The sequence below is a fragment of the Epinephelus fuscoguttatus genome, linkage group LG3 (genome assembly GCF_011397635.1).
Source record: "Epinephelus fuscoguttatus linkage group LG3, E.fuscoguttatus.final_Chr_v1".
Taxonomy (NCBI): domain Eukaryota; kingdom Metazoa; phylum Chordata; class Actinopteri; order Perciformes; family Serranidae; genus Epinephelus; species Epinephelus fuscoguttatus.
Window position 1 is genome coordinate 6,121,598 of NC_064754.1, and position 18,468 is coordinate 6,140,065.

The window sequence follows — 18,468 nt, forward strand, 5'->3', positions numbered from 1 at the left end:
TCAACTTGGCTATTTACTCTCTTGACACCACAATTTTTCCTCAGTGATATTGGTTTATGGGCGCACAAATCATGAGCAGAATGCTCAGTTATGGGGTTCACAAGCGAATTAAAACACACGAATGAAGGAGTTTGTCTTTCGGCCCTAAACGGTTTCCTCCGGCCGCTCTCATGGCTCGTTTGACGCCATTGGTGCAACGTGTTTGTTTGTGTTATGACATGTGATGGCGTGTTCTGCAAGCGGCATCACATGTCCCGAGAGTCTCACATAGCCTCCCTGTCCTGTACTTGTGTCCCTCGATTCAGGTTGCAGTCCTGACCCGAAGAAGAATGCTAAATCTTTTTTCTGAAATCTGGATTCAAATGGAAGGAGGCTATGTGAAACATACCAGAATCAGTTCATTTAGTGTTGCCAAATTCAGGATTATATCAACATAATCCTAGCCATGTAGTACTTAACGTTTCATGTTTTCACATCTAAAACTCCCATTACTTCCGAAGAACCGAACAGCGTGTTTCACTGAAAAAGAAAGAAAGAGGTTTGGCTGGGCACTCTGCCGGGAGATGCCTGTCGATATGGAATGAGTGAATGTCTATTGTATTGACAACTATAACAAACGATGATGATGCTGCTTCTTGATGTCCATGAAACCAAACGGTCAGGCAACTGATCGCTTCCCCTCCCACGGGTTTCATGTTTGACGTGCACTTAAAAGTTTCTTTTTTCTGCAGAAGAAGAGACTGTAAGAGCTTTGATTGTCCACGCTGATGCAGTGTACTTTTTTATACAAGACTACTGCAAGTGTTATATCATGTGTTGCTGTCACTTAGATTGTCACTATAGAGGTTATTGTTAAGATAAATATTTCATTATGTTAGAGGGTGCAGTAAGAGCCCTTTGATGATTGCTCCATCTCTTCATTCCTCTAGTCTGCTATGTAATTCTCATCTAACATTGTTGCTGTTCATTGGGTGAACTCTAGGGGGAGCAGCAAGGGCAAAGACATCAGTACGATCAAGTCCCTTCGTGTGCTGAGGGTGCTGCGTCCTCTAAAGACCATCAAACGACTCCCCAAGTTAAAGGTAGGGCGCAGCAGGCCTGTTGGTGCATCTCACTTCAGGGGCTACACACATGAAGTTTATTTCAAAGACTGCAGCAAAGACATCCTTCTTTTGCAAGAGGACACAACAGGTGTATCATTTGCAGTTGTCAGAGTATCATAATTCATTTTATTTCTTTGCAGATGCAGCCCCTGAAGTGGGACACGGCTTACAGCTTAACTCTGTGTGAAATTGTGTGTGCAACAGTTTAATAATTATTGGAACAATGACGAATTCTCTCTTTTATGTCTAAACATATTTTTTGTGCTGTTTGTCACTGGTTTTATTCCTCATGATAACATTGCACCCACCAAAGTAATTCCTTAGATCCAAAAATGTGGCAGCGTTGCTGAATCTGGATCCAACAGGTCAAAAAACTCAAACCATAAGACGGTCTAGAGATGTCAAAGGTTTAGACCAGTTGCGCATGTCGGTCGATACGTAAATTCTGCCTCTCTTTAGTACAACGCACCACATGCCAACTGGGTCTGTAGGGACATAGACAGTATTAACATGTGGAAACATAGTGCTCACTGGCCACTTGTGCAATCTCCACCAGTTAGCTAGCCTTGACTGCTCTGCTACCCACTTTGGGGTTGCTAGGTAGTGGCGCTGTTCATTCAGCTATATCTGCTAGTAACGCTGTCCCAACCAAACAGCGTTGCTGTTGAAACATTGTTTCCATGCTTTGTCTCCCTCCAAGTTGCCCGGGGCGGTAACGGGCTCAATTTTGAGCTGCAAACGCCCTTAAACACTGTTGTTAGCACCCTTGGCAGTGTCTGCACAGCTAGCGGTGCTAAAATAGTTAACACTGCTAAAAGTGAAGTAGCTTACTCACCGTGGCTGGAGGGTGGCCACTATATCTTGCAGCAACATCGTCCCATCACAGAGACAGTGTTACCTGTGGTAATCGCAACTTAGCAGCACTGCTAGCTTACTTAGCTCCCATCTGACGTGGGTGGTGGGCACTGCCAAGCAACCAAAGCTAACCATGTTTCAGCATATTAAGGTGACTAGCCGACTGTATATCAGTAAAGCCAGCAGAAAATGAAATGAAATGCAAAATATTCACAACACAAAACATTAAAATTTCAACACCTCTGAATGGATAGTGCTTTGAAAAGCAGCACTAAAGCTCACTGAGTCAATGGAGCACAGAACTAAAAGGAAAGGCCTCTTGTGTTTTATGTAATATTTCTTTTCTCTCTCTCTCTCTCTCTTAAAAGTAAACTGTTTACTTACCAGTGAATGGGTGATGGGGTATCAAAAGCAAAATTAACTGAAACTAACATCCCTAGTTTGACGCATTATAAACAGACCTCCCCATTAGCCAAATTCATTAAGAAGAGAGAAAACAAAGGCGAATGGTAGGCTTAAATTTTCACCCAAACTGTCGTCGTGTATTGTATTCAGTGGTGTTTACAGACCAACTTCCTGGTTGAACTAAACTGCAGTTTTCTTAAATCTTCGGCACAGAGAACACAGTTTCACTGTAGGTAGATTAAAAGAATTCCAGGTATCAGTAGTAGCTGAAGTAAACAAGGCAGGCCTTGACAAAGTGGGCAAAATGTAACTCGATGTCTCAAATGTATTATATTTGTATGTATTGTAACCATAAGGGTGGATTTGCCCTTCAAGGTCCAATGTGTAGAATTTAGGTGCGTCTACTGTTAGAAATGGAATATGATATTCATAACGATGTATTTGTGTGTTTATAATCATCTGAAACTTATAATCGGTGTGTTTCCTTTACCTCAGAATGTGCCGTTTATATCTACATACGGAGCAGGTCCTTCTCTACAGCGTCCACCATGTTGTTCTACCGTAGCCCAGAATGGACAAAGCAAACACTGACTCTAGATAGGACCATTTGCGTTTTTGCATTTTTGAGTCGGCCACCATAGTTCCTGTACATGCTTGGCACATGGAAGAAGATTCAGTTCGACAACCTTACCGCCACTAAATCCCTCACACTGGACCTTCAAAGGGTGAAACAGTTTTATCAAATGTAATCATAGGCTGAGTCTATCGCCATTACTATCAGTTGTACAGTATTTTAAAAGATAATTAAGGGTTACATGAATGTCATCAGAGTACGACAGCACTGACCACTGACCTTTGCATTCAGTGTTTTGTGATATATGAAGTCAAAGGCTACCCACTGCAGAGTCACACTGGTAAATCAGCCGACAAATACAACTTATATGTGTTTGTTAATGTCTCTTTCTCTTCCTTGCAGGCTGTGTTTGACTGTGTGGTCAACTCTCTGAAGAATGTGCTGAACATCTTGATTGTTTACATGCTATTCATGTTCATCTTCGCTGTGGTGGCCGTGCAGCTCTTCAAAGGCCGCTTCTTCTATTGCACGGATGAATCCAAAGAGTTTGAGCGTGACTGCAGGTTGGTTCGGAAACACAAGCTATGAATTGCACATAACTCTCAACCACTATCTGCCCTGTTTTACGTTCCAATTCACAAAGGTATTGCAGAAATGATATTACAGTGCAAACATGCCCATAAAGTTTTGCAGCTGTTAGAGCGTTTTTTTTTTCTGATTGCCATTATACATTTGGCAAAGTATAAATGTTGCCTCTGTGACAAGAACACACTCGGCAGAACAATGGCAGAGAGACAAACAAAACTGATATTTTCAGACTGATCTACAGGTTCTGAGTGGCAAGGTGCAGAGGCATTCCTCAAGACTTCAGGCAAGAATTTGAATGTGACGATGAGAAATTATATTTGGGATTTAATATCCCACTCTATAAGTGTGCTTTGGTTACTACCAACTCTCTGAAAATACCAATTTCACTGTAACTGTGTGTGACTGTTAGCACTGATCTTTGTGAACTGGACTGTATTTGTAATGAGGCATAGAAATGGCCTGTATCAAATGTGTGTATTACCTCATTTGAATCCATGCAAATAGCACAGGAGCACTGAAACGTTATTTGCTTGGCAGTGCAGTCAGGGGTGTATTTCACCTTTTGCAGCTGCTTTGAGAATTACATGGTACCTTTTTGTCCTTTTTGTGCAGGTTTAGCGGTCACAAAAACCTCAGTGCTGTTGTGAATTCGCCCAACTCTTTGGTTCGGAAGAATGTTCACAGAGGATCTTCATCCAATTTTTAGTTAAAAAAAAAAATTATAATACAGCAGGAGCAAGTTATTTTGTCACATAAGTTTGAGTACAAAGACTATTTAACTATTTAAAAGTTTCACTCAAGAACAAAATCATTTTTCATTTCATTATATTTATATTTTCAAACTATTTTCTGGTTTCTACCATCTGTACCAAGTACTTCTAATTTATTAAGAGAAAATGTTTCAACTCCAGACCATCATGTTCTACCATTAATTATGCATCGTTAGTACTTGTAACACAGACAGCACTGTCTTTCGGCACAGATTGGTGCTCTCAGTGCCATGCTTTAAAATGATCACCAAAGCTGGTGCTCATGTAGTGCCACAGATACTTGTGAGAAAACACAGCAAAGCAACTTCTGTTATGAGAAAAATATAAATTGCTCAGTCGCTTGGTCATTTGTATTAGATATGCAGATGCTGCCACCTAGAGGAGTTTGCTGGAAGGTTCAATAAATTGTGTATTACAATGAGAAACAGTCACTGAACCCACCTTAACCCTAACGTCTCATCATGTCAGATATAAACAAAGACCGTATGGTAATCCCGGTGCTTTTCTGCATGCCTATTTAAAGCTGTTTTTACTGATTGGTACTTGTATTGTGTTTTCATTATAAATCCTGGGTGTGTGTTTCTTCAGGGGCGAGTTCTTGGTGTATAATGGAGATGAGGTTAAAGCTCAGAAGCGGGAGTGGAAAAAGTACGATTTCCACTACGACAACGTGGCTTGGGCCCTGCTCACCCTGTTCACTGTCTCCACTGGAGAGGGGTGGCCACAGTGAGTGGGCTGCACTCATCAACACACACACACACACACACACACACACACACACACACACACACACACACACACACACACATCACTTAACTTGTTCATGATGCACTCTCCAACAGAGATCCTTCACACAACTTGTCATGTGGCTGTGGAAATGTGTGCAGGGTGTCTGCAGGTCCTTAAAAAGTCTTAGAATGTATTGAATTTTATAAATATTAGGCCATAAAGGTCCAGTGTGTAAAATTTAGGAGGATCCGCTTACCCATGACCGGGTCACAGGAGCAGCCACATGTTTCAGTATGTTTTCTTTAATGTACCAGAAAATAAAAATTGTCCTACTTTGGTAACCTAAGAATGAGCGGTTTATATCTACATAGGGAGCAGGTCCTTGCTCATTAAGATGGCCATGTTCACCACCATTTTTCTACAGTAGCTCACAATGGACAAACCAAACAGTGGCTCTAGAGAGGGCCATGTTAATGTAAAACTGCTTTGTTCAGTGTTTTTACTGGTTTTATTCACCTGGTCTGTTTGTTTTGAAGAGGAAGAGATGTCTGTGGAAAAACAGGAGGTAAAAACCTCCCAAACAATGAATCCTGGAGGAATTCTAGGGTGCCGTAGCTTTGTTCAGACCTCTTATTGTTCCGACCTCTCATTAGTCCGACGTCCCGTTGTTGCCATATGTGATTATACTAGGCTATACTGTATTTGTGTACCATAGAGGATCAGCAACGCAACAAAAGTACGCTACTGGTTGAGATACAAGTGCCATAGAGAGAAGATAGTGAAACACCATAACCTCCTGTTATTAACTCTGGAGTCGGGGTTGTGTGGGGAGCTCTCCGCGGTGCTGAATGGCTCCCGGCGGGCGTATTTCTGCCTTGATGTTGCGCCGCGACCGGCTCTGGGTCAGCTGGGAAAGGCTTGAGGCGAAGCAGGCTCACGGCTTATGTGTTTGCCACTTTCTTTTTCATTTTAACCCACACCATGATCTTTTCCTGACCCTAACCAAGTGGTTTTTGTGCCTAAACCTAACCAGACCTTAACCACAGGGCATCATGATGATTTCGGAACAATGGGTTCAATATGGTCGGAACAATGGGCAGACCCGAATTCTAGTCGGGAGAAGTTTTAGCCGATCGCAATCTGCGACGCCTCTAATTCTCCCTAAATCTTACACACTTTACCTTTAAAAGTGTCTTAAATTTGAATCAGGGAGGCCTTGCTGTAAACATTTAATCTGATTTCATTTTTCTATCCTTTAGTTTCTTTTTGTAAAAATGAGTCAAGCTTTTCTGTGTAAAAAAAAAAAAAACATATTAAACAACCTTAAACTTAACCTAAAACTGAACTTGACACTTGCACTTACCTGTAACTAGATTACCCTAACTCACTACGACTTACTCTTTACTCACCCCCAGTCTTACAGTCTTAAACGCTGTTTAAATTGATCTCAGAAAGGTCTTAAAATGCATTTAATTTAAGTGTCTGACACCTGTAGACACTCTGATTATGTGTAACCACATATTCTATGAGTTTTGGCCTCTACATTTATTAATCATGGAGTAGAAGCGTGGCAGTAGTCTTGAAAAAGTAATTAGAAACAACTGCTGTAACCCAAAACGTCTAGCTGTTAATGTAATGTTGTGCAGCAGATTTAGATACGTTGTCAGTCATGATTACAGTTGAAATACCTAGAAATATCCCATCAAAGAGATTCATTTAAACTATAACCGTGAAGCCTGTGGATTAATGACATAATTACTGTAACTACCTGACCTTGTTTTGTAAATTCTATACATTAATACACCAATGTGTACTTGATGCAGGCAAAAGCATCACATTTACATAAATCTGATTGGAATGTCATGTTATTTAATAGTCAAATAAAAAGTAGAAATGTTAATCAAAACACACACAAAATACCAATGCATAGATTTAAGCTGTTGTGACCACAAACTTCCCCAAACCCATAACTCCTTTTTTTTATACTCTTCCTCTCGCAGGGTGTTAAAGCACTCAGTGGACTCCACCTATGAGAATCAGGGCCCTAGCCCGGGCTATAGGATGGAAATGTCCATCTTTTACGTGGTGTACTTCGTTGTCTTCCCCTTCTTCTTCGTAAACATCTTTGTGGCTCTCATCATCATCACCTTCCAGGAACAGGGGGATAAGATGATGGAGGACTACAGCTTAGAAAAGAATGAGGTGAGGAGCGATTCAGAGGTCTCTGAGTCAGATAGTCATTTTTTTTAAAGCTTCCTAAAGAGTAAAAAGTAATATAACTGTAACTCTTCCCTCCTTTCCTGTCCTCCTACAGAGAGCTTGTATAGATTTCGCCATCAACGCCAGGCCTCTGACTCGCCACATGCCGAAGAATAAACTGAGCTTCCAGTATCGCATGTGGCAGTTTGTGGTGTCTCCACCCTTCGAGTACAGCATCATGGCTCTGATTGCGCTCAACACCATCGTCCTTATGATGAAGGTACAAGCCTGTGGAGCATCTGCGCTCGGCACATGTTGTATACTGTAGCACAAAGTTATTTCAGAGTTGGTGTAATCACAGGAAAAGCATTTAACAACAACACTACTGTGATGTAATATTCTCAGATATGGCTCCCAGTTTTAATTTTGTAGTTCACTTTTATTAGCCACACTGTACACTAGAGCAAACCTCACGGTCGGGTGCTTGATCTCAGTCTGTAGTCTCCAAGCATCTGGCGGTGAGGCGGAGGGACCGTGGGGTGGGCTAGCTAGCAAGCTAGCAGCACTCTCTTTTAATGGCGCTGGCTAGCAGTAGGCTGGCAGCCAATTATCAGGCTCTGGCAGCTTTTTTGTTACGTGGGAGTGGGCGTGGTTTCATTTAGAGTGGGTTGGAAAAACAATAGACGCAGCTGGTGTGGCATTTAGCAGCAGATATTTCCTTCAGGAGTTGGTGGAGACCAAAACAGAGCTAAAATTACTGTTTTGCTAACTTGTTAGCTGTATCAATTTTACAAGGCCATAATGTGTCAAATGTGTGCAAGGTTTATCTTATTATGACAAAAAAGAATGCTGCTTTAAATTTCTACGTTTGAATTTACTTATAATGTCCTCATTCTTTTTCCTTTTTGTGTCTTCAGTTTGACGGTGCATCAAAAACGTACGATAAGGTACTGCAGAACCTCAACATTGTGTTTACCTCCTTCTTCTTCTTGGAGTCAGTCCTCAAGATCATCGCTTTCGGCCCTCTGGTAGGACTGAGAAAAGATCCCTTTACACACAGCACTTACACATATACACACATTACTTATCTAGGTTAACCCGGTCTATATGCTTGAGTGTTTCATCCTATTATTCATTTATAAAGAGGGTTATTTTGGTAGACAGATCTAGAGCATGTTCTTCCTGTCCCTGAAAAACCCAGAACATACCGTGTCGCACAGCAGTCACGCTATCAGCCTCCTTCCAGCCTGTCTCCACGGTAACAACTCCACCACTGGCCAGGGGCGTGTCCCTTATCGCCTCCTGGCTGCAGTTCCAGAAAAGTGCGACTGGCTACCTTTGCCATCTCTCTGTCTTTTCATTGGGTTAAGGTCTCCCACTTTTCTCTCCACAGAATTTCTTCAGAGATGCCTGGAACATTTTTGATTTTGTCTCCGTGATTGGAAGCATCACTGACATATTAGTGACAGAACTAGGGGTAAGTGCTGTGGAGTGTTTGGACGAAATAATGGTTGCAGCTGAACACATGTTGATTATCTGTCATATTATGAAACAGGTTCGATGGACTCAAAGGAATAATCTCTCCTTATTATCAGTGTCTAAACCAGTCTTCTGCTGGATCTTGGTTTTATTTGGTTTCCTTTGTCTCTTTACAGTAAAAAAAAACAGAAAACATTTTAAATTAATTAATTAGAGAAGTCATCTGATGTAATTGTTGTTGTAGAGCTTTAATTGTCACCACACCATGTAGACACACACACAGAGGTGGGGCTGAAAGTAGGGGAGGCAGCCTCACAGTGAAAACAAGACTCCAGGAAGTCACTGAACCTGGTTGAGAAACAGTCCAGCACAAACCACATTGTGTCAGTTTTACACTTTAGATTAAACATACAAGCTATAACAAGGCAAACAGTGAGCTAGTAGGCGGATTATGTAAACTTTGGATAGAACCAGTCTAACTGTGTCCCCCTATTTCTTTTCTTTATGCTAAGCTTTGCTAACCAGCTACTGTGCTAGTGTCATATTTACCGTATGGACATGAGAGTGGTGTTCTTTTCTATATCTTGGAGAGAAAACAAAAAATGTATTTCCCAAAACAGTAAAATATTCTTTTGTACATTTTTGTTTCTGTGTCATGGTGTTTAAGGTCCAGTGTGTAAGATTTAGGGGAATATATTGACAGAAACTGAATATAAAATAATAAGTATGTTTTCTTTAGTGTATAATCACCTGAAAATAAGACTCTAGTAGTAGTAGTGTTTTGGTTTAGAATGAGCCATTTATATCCACATAAGGAGTGGGTCCTTGTCCATGGAGATCACCATGTTGCACTGCCGTGTTTTTACGGCAGCCCAGAACTGACAAAGGTAATACTGGCGCTAGATAGGGCCATTCACATCATTGCGTTTGCCACCATCGTTGCTAAAAAAAACGGTTTTATCACCTGGTCTGTTTGTTTTGGAAAGGAAAAGACCTCTTTGGATAATTCGCCTTTCAGTAAAAACCTCCTGAACATCTGGATCTTAAGTTAACAGAGAGAAAAGGTGAGCACACATTAGCAGGTGTTTGGCTAACGGCCTGTCTCCGACATGCTAAACAGTGTTGGAGTGCGTTGCAGTCCTGGTGAAAACCTCCTGACCAATATACACTGAGGGAATTCTAACCAGAAGTTGTTTCAGCTTCACCTCACAACTAGACACCACTAAATCTTCCTTAATCTTACACACTGTTCCTTTAAAGCCGCTCATTTTGATGTAGTTGTGTGTCAGACTAAATGGCACAAGCAGATACAATTCTGAAGCAGCAACGATGAACTAACATTAGCTAATTGTACCTTGCAACTACCAATGATCTGTGTGTGTCTATATGATGTGTGTACATTAGTCTATGAAAGGCTTCACTCTAAAATCTATGGTGTTATTTATCTGGTCTGTGCTTCTTTTTGTGACAATATTTTCACCCCAGTTCCTTCAAATTCACAGGTTGTGCCTTTAATGTGTTGTCATATGCAGACACAGTCATCTTTAGCTCACTGTTAACTGTGATTGTGTTGTTTGCTTGTCTACCAGCATGTCTGTTGTTTATTCTATACATAGTAATGTTAATATAGATGCAGACGCTGCAACTAGCAGCTTCAGCCCCTCTCTGTTGTTCAGTTTCTGTATATTATTCACTTCACACTGAACAGTGATTTGAATTTTGTGCCTGGGTTTCAGTCATGAACTTACTTCAGTCTTCCTCTCATTCACACTGACTTGATTAAGAGTAAATGAGCTAATTAGTGCAAAATAATTGTGTCTTCAGATGATGAAAGACACCCTCTGGCCACGTTGAGGGTGCTAAATGTGCACGTTAGCTGTCTGAACTGACAGTAATTGACATCAGTGGTGTTTTCAACGGTGAACTGATCATCTCAGACATCCCATTGATTCTCTGTCAGCTTGTAGCAGCAAAATTGCTGGTTGAGCACATCTGATATTTGCACATCAAGTTAAAGCTAGTCTTAGTATCAGCTGGTAAACACAAGCTGGCAGGTTGTGTGGTGGCATAGTTTTGGCTGATATCAAACAGAATTGTCAACTCGTAATGGTCTGTTTCCATTTTCTGTCTGACATTGCCTTCACTCGAATTGACTTCTGTGGGGGGGATTCAGTTTCACCAGACATGTCTTTTGTTTGTTTATTTGTTTCACCTTCGTACTTTCAATGCTATTAAATAATTTTAAACATGTGTTATTAAAAAAATATTGATAGTTTGATCAGGGCTCCTATGGTCATGGAAAACCTGGAAAAGTCATGAAATTTGACAATCAAATTTTCCAGACCTAGAAAAGTCATGGAATAAGTTTGACAGTTTTGGAAAAGTCTTTGAATTTTATTCAGTGTCATGAAATTGTCACAGTGATCTTCCATAATGAAATATAATGGCAGTTTTATTTTCTGTAGCTGATGACGTAATGTAGCTCTAATATGCCATGATGTGTGACATTTTGTTTACCATCACATCACATAGGCTACATTTTCTTCATTTTCCGTCTCTGCCTATATGTATGCCAGCTAGCTAAAATTATGTTTGAGTAGTTTAAATCTGACAAACGCCAGGCAAATGGGGCAAGAAAGAAATTTAGTGTGGGTCCTTAAAAAGTCATGAAAAAGTTTTGAAATTTTGCCCATAAATACATACGGGAACCCTGCTGTATTATTTTTTGTTTTGTTTATGCTGATCCTAGATCTTATCTTAGGTGCCCAGACACACCAAACTGACTTTAGAGAACTAGTAGTGATGAGGGCCCCCGCTGCGTTGCCTCACGTCGCCTTGTCTCAGCCAAAAGTTGCACATGAACACACCAAACTGACGGCCAACAAGCACAAATTTTCTGTGTCTGTGTGAGAGGACATACCTTTCATACCAGCTGATGGCAGTCGTCTGTAATCGTCATTTAAAAAGGAAAACTGAACGACCATTTTGATGCTAATTAGCCAGTTAGCACATTAACAACACAATCCATTGTTGAAATAACAAAGCATAATTCATTGTGCACCAGTGAACAATAGCATAAACTATCAAGAAATGTCTCTGCTATAGAGCTCAGTGGCAAAAAAATAATCTTCCTTCATATAAGAAGTTTGTTTTGGTCTCTCTCCCTCTTGACTTTAGCTCTTTGTTTACTTTCCTCACTTCCTTTCCTCTTATTGTGCTGTGAGCTGAACTGCCAATCAGAGTGATTTAATTCGCAGACGGCCTTCACACAAAGCCGATTCAACACGCCAAATCTGAAGAAAAGAAGCTAATTAGGGCCAACAGTGTGGGACACACCACACCAAGAGTGCAGCAGATGCTCACCAACAGCCCAACTTTGACCGCTTGGTATGTCAGGCCTTTAAGCTTGTAAGGACATACCACAGCACAGTTTGTGTCTTATAAGTACAGGGAATGCAGTTCACTTTTGAGCCCCTTATTTCCAAAAAAATAAAACACAACAAACTCTTCAACTACAAATATCACAATAACTGAGGATAAATCAACACAGAAAAAATCGGGCAATCAAAATGACAATTTAAATACTTGTTAGTGGAATGGGAGGAAGTATTGCACAAACATTGCAAATGCTGGAATACTTAAAGGTTAATGACTTAACTTAAAATACATTCAACTTGCAAAATTAGATGACCACATATTTTGTAAGTGAACCAGAATGCCTTTATGGACCTGTTTGGAACAAGCTGCTCGTAATCCAATGCTAAAGCTGAGCGAATAAGCTGGTATCAAAGAGGGGCTGAACATACTGTATATCAAATCACTCTCTAACTGTTGTTGTTGACTTGAAGTTGTGTTTCACTGCCTTTTTAATGACACCCATAATGATTCCGTCTTCCTCTTCTATCTCTTTACATGCTTTCTTTAAACCTCTCTACTTTGTTGGCGCCCTACGCCCCTCCCACTTCCTCCTCCTCTGATAAAATCCATCCAATCAAAATGCACTATGAAATCCTTCATCGTGTTCTCCATCCGTGCTGCGCCATGACATGTGGTGGTGGTGCTGTGATGATGATGATGATGATGATGATGATGATGATAATGATGGTGATGGTGTTTCGCCCCTGCCGAATAAAACACACGACCAACCCCACCTGCTCCCCCCCCCCCCACAAAAATGTCTGTCACCCACTCACAATGTGCTACAACTTACCAAAAAAAATAAATAAAAAAAACTCCCTCCCCATTCATCTTTCTACATCTTGGCACATGTAGATTGCGGTTGGTTTGCAATTTATCTCTCAAAGCTTTCTGCTGCATCCTCATTGGTCATGTGTACCCCCAACCCATTCCCTACCCCCAATCACCCGCTCCCCCATGACCAGTCTTAACCTCTGACCCCAGTGCATGCGCTTCCTGGATGATGTCCGTTAAAACTCTTTGTACCTGATGACATACAGAGGGTCATTATCAATGTAATACATTTTTACATGTACTTAGATGTATATTCAGTTCCCTAGAAACCATGTTAGGTTTTGCACAAGAGGTGCTGTATAATATTCAGTTTACTCCTCTTTTGATCTGTACACAGGAAAAAACCTCTTCCTGGTCACAGTGCTTAAATTAATACTTCAGCCCCAAACTGATTATTTGTATATCAGTTACTCACCTCAGATTACATTGAATTTGTAAAGTAAGCTTCATTTTACTCGTATGCATTCACAGTGAACGAAGAATCCAGAAACGTGTGAGAACGTGTTCCGACCTCGATCCAAACCAACTGCAGTCACATGACACATTGTTTGGGTTAAACATGAGCATGTTACAGTCCTGGAGGATTATTAATGTGCACCTCCTCCTGTACTGCCTTAATATGCACATTCAGCACATCCAATGCATCAAAACATTGTTTTCTAGTTGGAGCCGCGCCTCGTTTTCAAACTGTATGGTTTGACTAAAATGAACAATGACAGCAATATAGTCCACGATGAGCAGCGCTAAAATCAACCTGCGTAGTTGTCCCTCCATTGTGACATTAGAAAGTGTCACATTTATCTTGCAAGTGTACTCTTCTTCAACGTTTGCTTTACTTCCTAGATTTTTCCCACACGGACATTCTGACCAATCAAGAGCAGCTTTCTCGCTCAAGACATTTGATCTGGTCCGCTTGTAAATGCTGCCGTGAGAACACCTCACTTTAGTCCCTTAATCAGACCAAAGCAAGACAACTCTACTCCATTTACTTTAATTAATCAAGAATTTTCTCAGTTTTTTTGATACCTTGTTCACTGTTGAGGCATTCGAGTAAAACAAAGTTGTCCTCAGGAATTCAACGTAACAAGGGGTAAGTCGTTGTTGTACACAGTCATTTGGGAGGCAAAGTGTTCCTTTAGTTTATCCCAGTAGTCATTGTTTAATTAATTTTCCATTTTCCAGGTAGATTAGTGATAAAGAATAGATGCTGCAAACTTTACCTGCATACAGGCCGCCCGAGAATGCAAACAATACTTCTATATTTGGCAACAGTTTTGTGCACCATATTAGCTATACTGGGATCTGGTTCAAGTGTAGCTGACTGTTTGATGATGCTGTCATCTTTCAGCTGATTTTTTTTACTTACAGTATTGTGTAAGATGGTGCAGATGATCTCAGAGATCACATTTAATTAAACTGCAACATTTAATAATCAGTATATAGTCCCAGTTTGTGCTATCATGACAACATTAGCAGCTAGAATCTACCAGTGCTTGGTTAAATGTCAATTTTTGAACACAATGCAAACTTAAAAGATAAAATCTCACACTCTTAGTGCAACTAAATAGGTGAATGTGTGAATCAGAGCTCAGGATGTGCTCGGCCCCACTGGCCCCTACTGGTCTGCATGTAGGCCGGTTCTTTCCTCACAAAGTATGCTGCCATGCCAAGCCATGCCAAACCATGCCTGCACTGAGGCTGCTCGCTAGTCCCTCCTTATTCCTCTCCCCTCCTCTTCCTCTTCATGCCCCTCTTCCTGCCTTGCCTGTCAACCACAGAGTACCAGGGCCTCACCAGGGAGTTTGGCTGTTAGATCACATTGTTCTCTCTGTGACACTGTAAAGAACCACCAAGAAAAGTCAACAATTCATTGGACTGGATCCATGTCGATCAAGGGCATTTTCACACTTGGTCTAGATACCCTATTCTGTACTTAGGTTTGTTTCTTCAGTCTTCTGGCAAAGTGAGTCATTACTGCAGGACTGTTTTCACACATGCACGAGTCAGTCCAGACCTTTGATAGATTTATGCTCAACAACAGTATCTGTCACATACGTCAAACCCAGTTGAGCTTTTAGCAAGTTTTGCAAACATCGAGAAAAGTATATGCTTTCATTTGTGATTTTAATGCCGATACTTTAGTCAAGACTTCATTAGTCATCTTCCCATGCACTGATGGCTGATGGATGTGGTACGATAAAACGAGCCAATCGCCGCAGTGTAGCTGCTAAATGTTCCTGGAGTCATTCATTGTTTACAGCCATAGACTGCATGAAAAATAGACGCAGCTACCATGACGTCACCCATTGGTTTGTGGACTACTGTTTTGAAGCCTTGAGTTTGGGATTTAGGTCATCACTATCTTGTTTTTTTTTTTTTTTTTTTGGTGCCGAAAGTGACCGTATATAGACGAGAGGCTGGAGCTGTTTGAGAGCGAGGGGTTGATCTGACTCATAGACTGCAGCGACCCCTTGCAGAAAGCCTTTCACTCAAATGGCCTCATCCTTCAATATGAATAACTGTAAGCCTTAATAAAATTTAAATCCACCCCCTGTACAGTTGTCACAAATGTTGAAATAAGCTACAGAGACCAAAAACATTTTTGTACCCGCCTGCAAGCGTTTATTTCTGCTGTATATTCGGGCATTTTAACATGGCCATCTATGGGGGTTGACTCGCTCTTGGAGCCAGACTCAAGTGGCCATGTAAGGAACTGCAGGTTTTGGCACTTGTGCATTGGCTTCATTTTTCAGGTCTGGAGGTTGCCGCTTGTTTACAGCATCAGCTAGGTCGGCTAGCGCTAAACTGGAAAAACAACTGCGGTAGAAGAATAAAACACAAGTAGGAGATTATGATACTGTACAGAATAAAGTTTGGTCTGTGCTCCAGGGCATGCTGGTAGCAAATTTCAGACACTCTTTGTGGGGGACCTGAAACCAGACTTCTGGGCTGAATTCCATAACAACACTTTCCTCATCAAAGACCAGGGGAAAAAAAGTCCAAGCTTCAACCCAAGTGTGAAAATGCACAGAGTTTATCCAACTACACAATGACTGCTATTCTCTGGAGATGAGACTATAGATTTGGACAGATTTTTCAAATAAAACTCCCCAGCTCTTCCCAAATTTTAAAGAGTTAGGTGTCACACAACCCAAAGCCATGCTCCATGGGCCACAGAAAAGTGTGTGCGTGTATGTGTGTGTGTGTGTGGTTGACAGGCACAGTGCACTGTGCTCCATCTTGTGTGGCCTGCTTGCCCCCCAAAGATCAGTGCATTTGGTTCTTTAAAAAAAAAAAGCCTTCTGCTGTACCAGATTGGATGATGACCTTTAGACTCTTTGAATTATGATTTTCTTTATTTCTTCTCTTTTCTTTGTCTTTTGACCTTTTCTCTGTCTTTCTCCCATTTATACTTGTATCTACTACGAGCCATTATGTTTGCAGTTGGTTATGTTTTGTTGGGTTTGATCCCCTCCCCCTCTCTCTGTCTCTCTCTTTGACCTCTCTTTCTCCCGCTGTTGTTTTTGGTTTTTGTGTTTGTTAGAGGGAGGTTGTGCAGGTGTCACGTGTTCGGTGACACTGACACTGTTCTCCCTTTGTGCTGTAGAATAATTTCATCAACTTGAGCTTCCTGAGGTTGTTCAGAGCAGCTCGCCTCATCAAGCTGCTGAGACAGGGAGAGACCATCCGCATCCTTCTGTGGACCTTCGTCCAGTCCTTTAAGGTATTCAGTCTATAACAGATAACACACATAATGCACGTGTAGTCACAACACATGTCACAGCTCTGACAAGTACTTCCTGTCTCTTCGTCTTCTCTTGTAGGCTCTGCCATACGTGTGCCTCCTCATTGCCATGCTCTTCTTCATCTATGCCATCATCGGCATGCAGGTGAGTGTGTCTTATCTGCCCATTTGAATGTTTTGTAGCTGGTTTTGGAGACAGTTTTCATGTTTTAGGTACTGCAGAGTCATTTTAAAGTAATCTGAATCAGCAGAGTAACTAAAGCTGTCAATTAAACATGCTGGAATAAAAGTACAATATTGGCCTCAGAAATATAAGAAACTAGAAGTGCAGCAACATAAATTTGCTGAAGCTCAAGTGAAATAGCTCAAAATGATATATAATTACTTTGAGCATTTTAAAATCAACAACACAGCTTTTCCTGTTGTCACTGGATTGTTTAAACATCACCATCAAAGTGGAGAATATGCAGTAATGTTGGGGTTGCTTTCTTGTTCCACTGTTTGTTCGTGCAGCTGTTTGGGAATTTGGCACTAGATGACAAAAAAGAGACTGCCATCGACGAGCACAATAACTTCAGAACCTTCATCATGGCCCTAATGCTGCTGTTTAGGTGAGTCTTTTAGCTTCGCTTTTACACATCACAACGGCCTCCTCTCTCTTGTAATGTAAAATTCAAACCCTCAGAAGGAGCTATTCATCTGTGATGCTTAATTAATTACCATCACACATTCGAACCACATCTTGAGTAGATGCTGACAGTTGTTGTCTCTTGCATGTTATCATCAATTCAGTGCTTTACTGTTTGTGTTCACTCTTTCATGTTTTGCAATGTGTCCCCTGTCACGCAGGAGTGCTACGGGTGAGGCGTGGCATGACATCATGTTGGCTTGCCTGGGTGGTAAGGAATGCGACCCGGACTCAGGGAACACAGAGCCTGAATGTGGCAGCACCTTTGCCTACACCTACTTTGTCTCCTTCATCTTCCTCTGCTCTTTCCTGGTGAGAGAAAACACACAGAATGTCCCTTTAATAAATCCAATTACTTCTCATTGCTAGAGGTACACTTAAATCAACACTCACTTTTGTTTTTTGTTTTTTTTCTGCGACTAAGACCAATGAAATCTTGCCGACTAATGACCTGCCTGGTCGCCTAACACTTGGTCAGCTGTTAGCAGACAGCCCTATATCTAAAGATCCCTGATTTTTATTAGGTATTATTAAACCTTAGCAAGAAGAGGTTTTGCAGTGAGCTCGTTTCCCTCGTCCTTGTTCCAGATGCTGAATCTCTTTGTGGCTGTCATCATGGACAACTTTGAGTACCTGACCAGAGACTCCTCTATCCTGGGGCCTCATCACCTGGACGAGTATGTAAGGATATGGGCCGAGTACGACGCCGCCGCCTGGTGAGTGGCACACACACACACACTCATGCATGCACACTGTAGAAGTCACACAAAACAAATCATAGACAGAAACACACACATGAAGTAGCAAATACACAGACAGGCAAATGCTATTATAGACACATGTGTAACGTGAAAGTTAGCAAACATCAGATGTGTCTACGAACACTTCGACAGTCTTATTCTGAATGTAATGTAACTGTTAACCCTTGGCTTTCTCTCCTGTCCCAAACGGGGGAAAAGGCAGGAGTCATGATCTCACCCAGGAAGTGTAATGCTGAAACAGGATCTACATCATGTGATGATAGCGGTTAAAAGTGGGTCGGTTAAAGCTGGCCTGCCTGAGTTTTCCTTTCTACATTTCTC

General features: G+C 41.3%; 1 protein-coding gene across 1 annotated transcript in view; it reads left to right on the top strand.

The window, feature by feature from the left end:
- Positions 1 to 18,468, top strand: part of cacna1ab (calcium channel, voltage-dependent, P/Q type, alpha 1A subunit, b) — a 289,319-nt gene that overhangs the window by 227,237 nt on the left and 43,614 nt on the right. The window contains exons 28-39 of the mRNA XM_049571566.1: positions 983 to 1,082; positions 3,340 to 3,500; positions 4,884 to 5,021; positions 7,025 to 7,226; positions 7,339 to 7,503; positions 8,141 to 8,251; positions 8,617 to 8,700; positions 16,561 to 16,677; positions 16,778 to 16,843; positions 17,212 to 17,309; positions 17,548 to 17,698; positions 17,975 to 18,102. Of these exons, the coding sequence (XP_049427523.1) occupies positions 983 to 1,082; positions 3,340 to 3,500; positions 4,884 to 5,021; positions 7,025 to 7,226; positions 7,339 to 7,503; positions 8,141 to 8,251; positions 8,617 to 8,700; positions 16,561 to 16,677; positions 16,778 to 16,843; positions 17,212 to 17,309; positions 17,548 to 17,698; positions 17,975 to 18,102 (1,521 nt within the window). The remainder of the gene's footprint in view (positions 1 to 982; positions 1,083 to 3,339; positions 3,501 to 4,883; positions 5,022 to 7,024; positions 7,227 to 7,338; positions 7,504 to 8,140; positions 8,252 to 8,616; positions 8,701 to 16,560; positions 16,678 to 16,777; positions 16,844 to 17,211; positions 17,310 to 17,547; positions 17,699 to 17,974; positions 18,103 to 18,468) is intronic.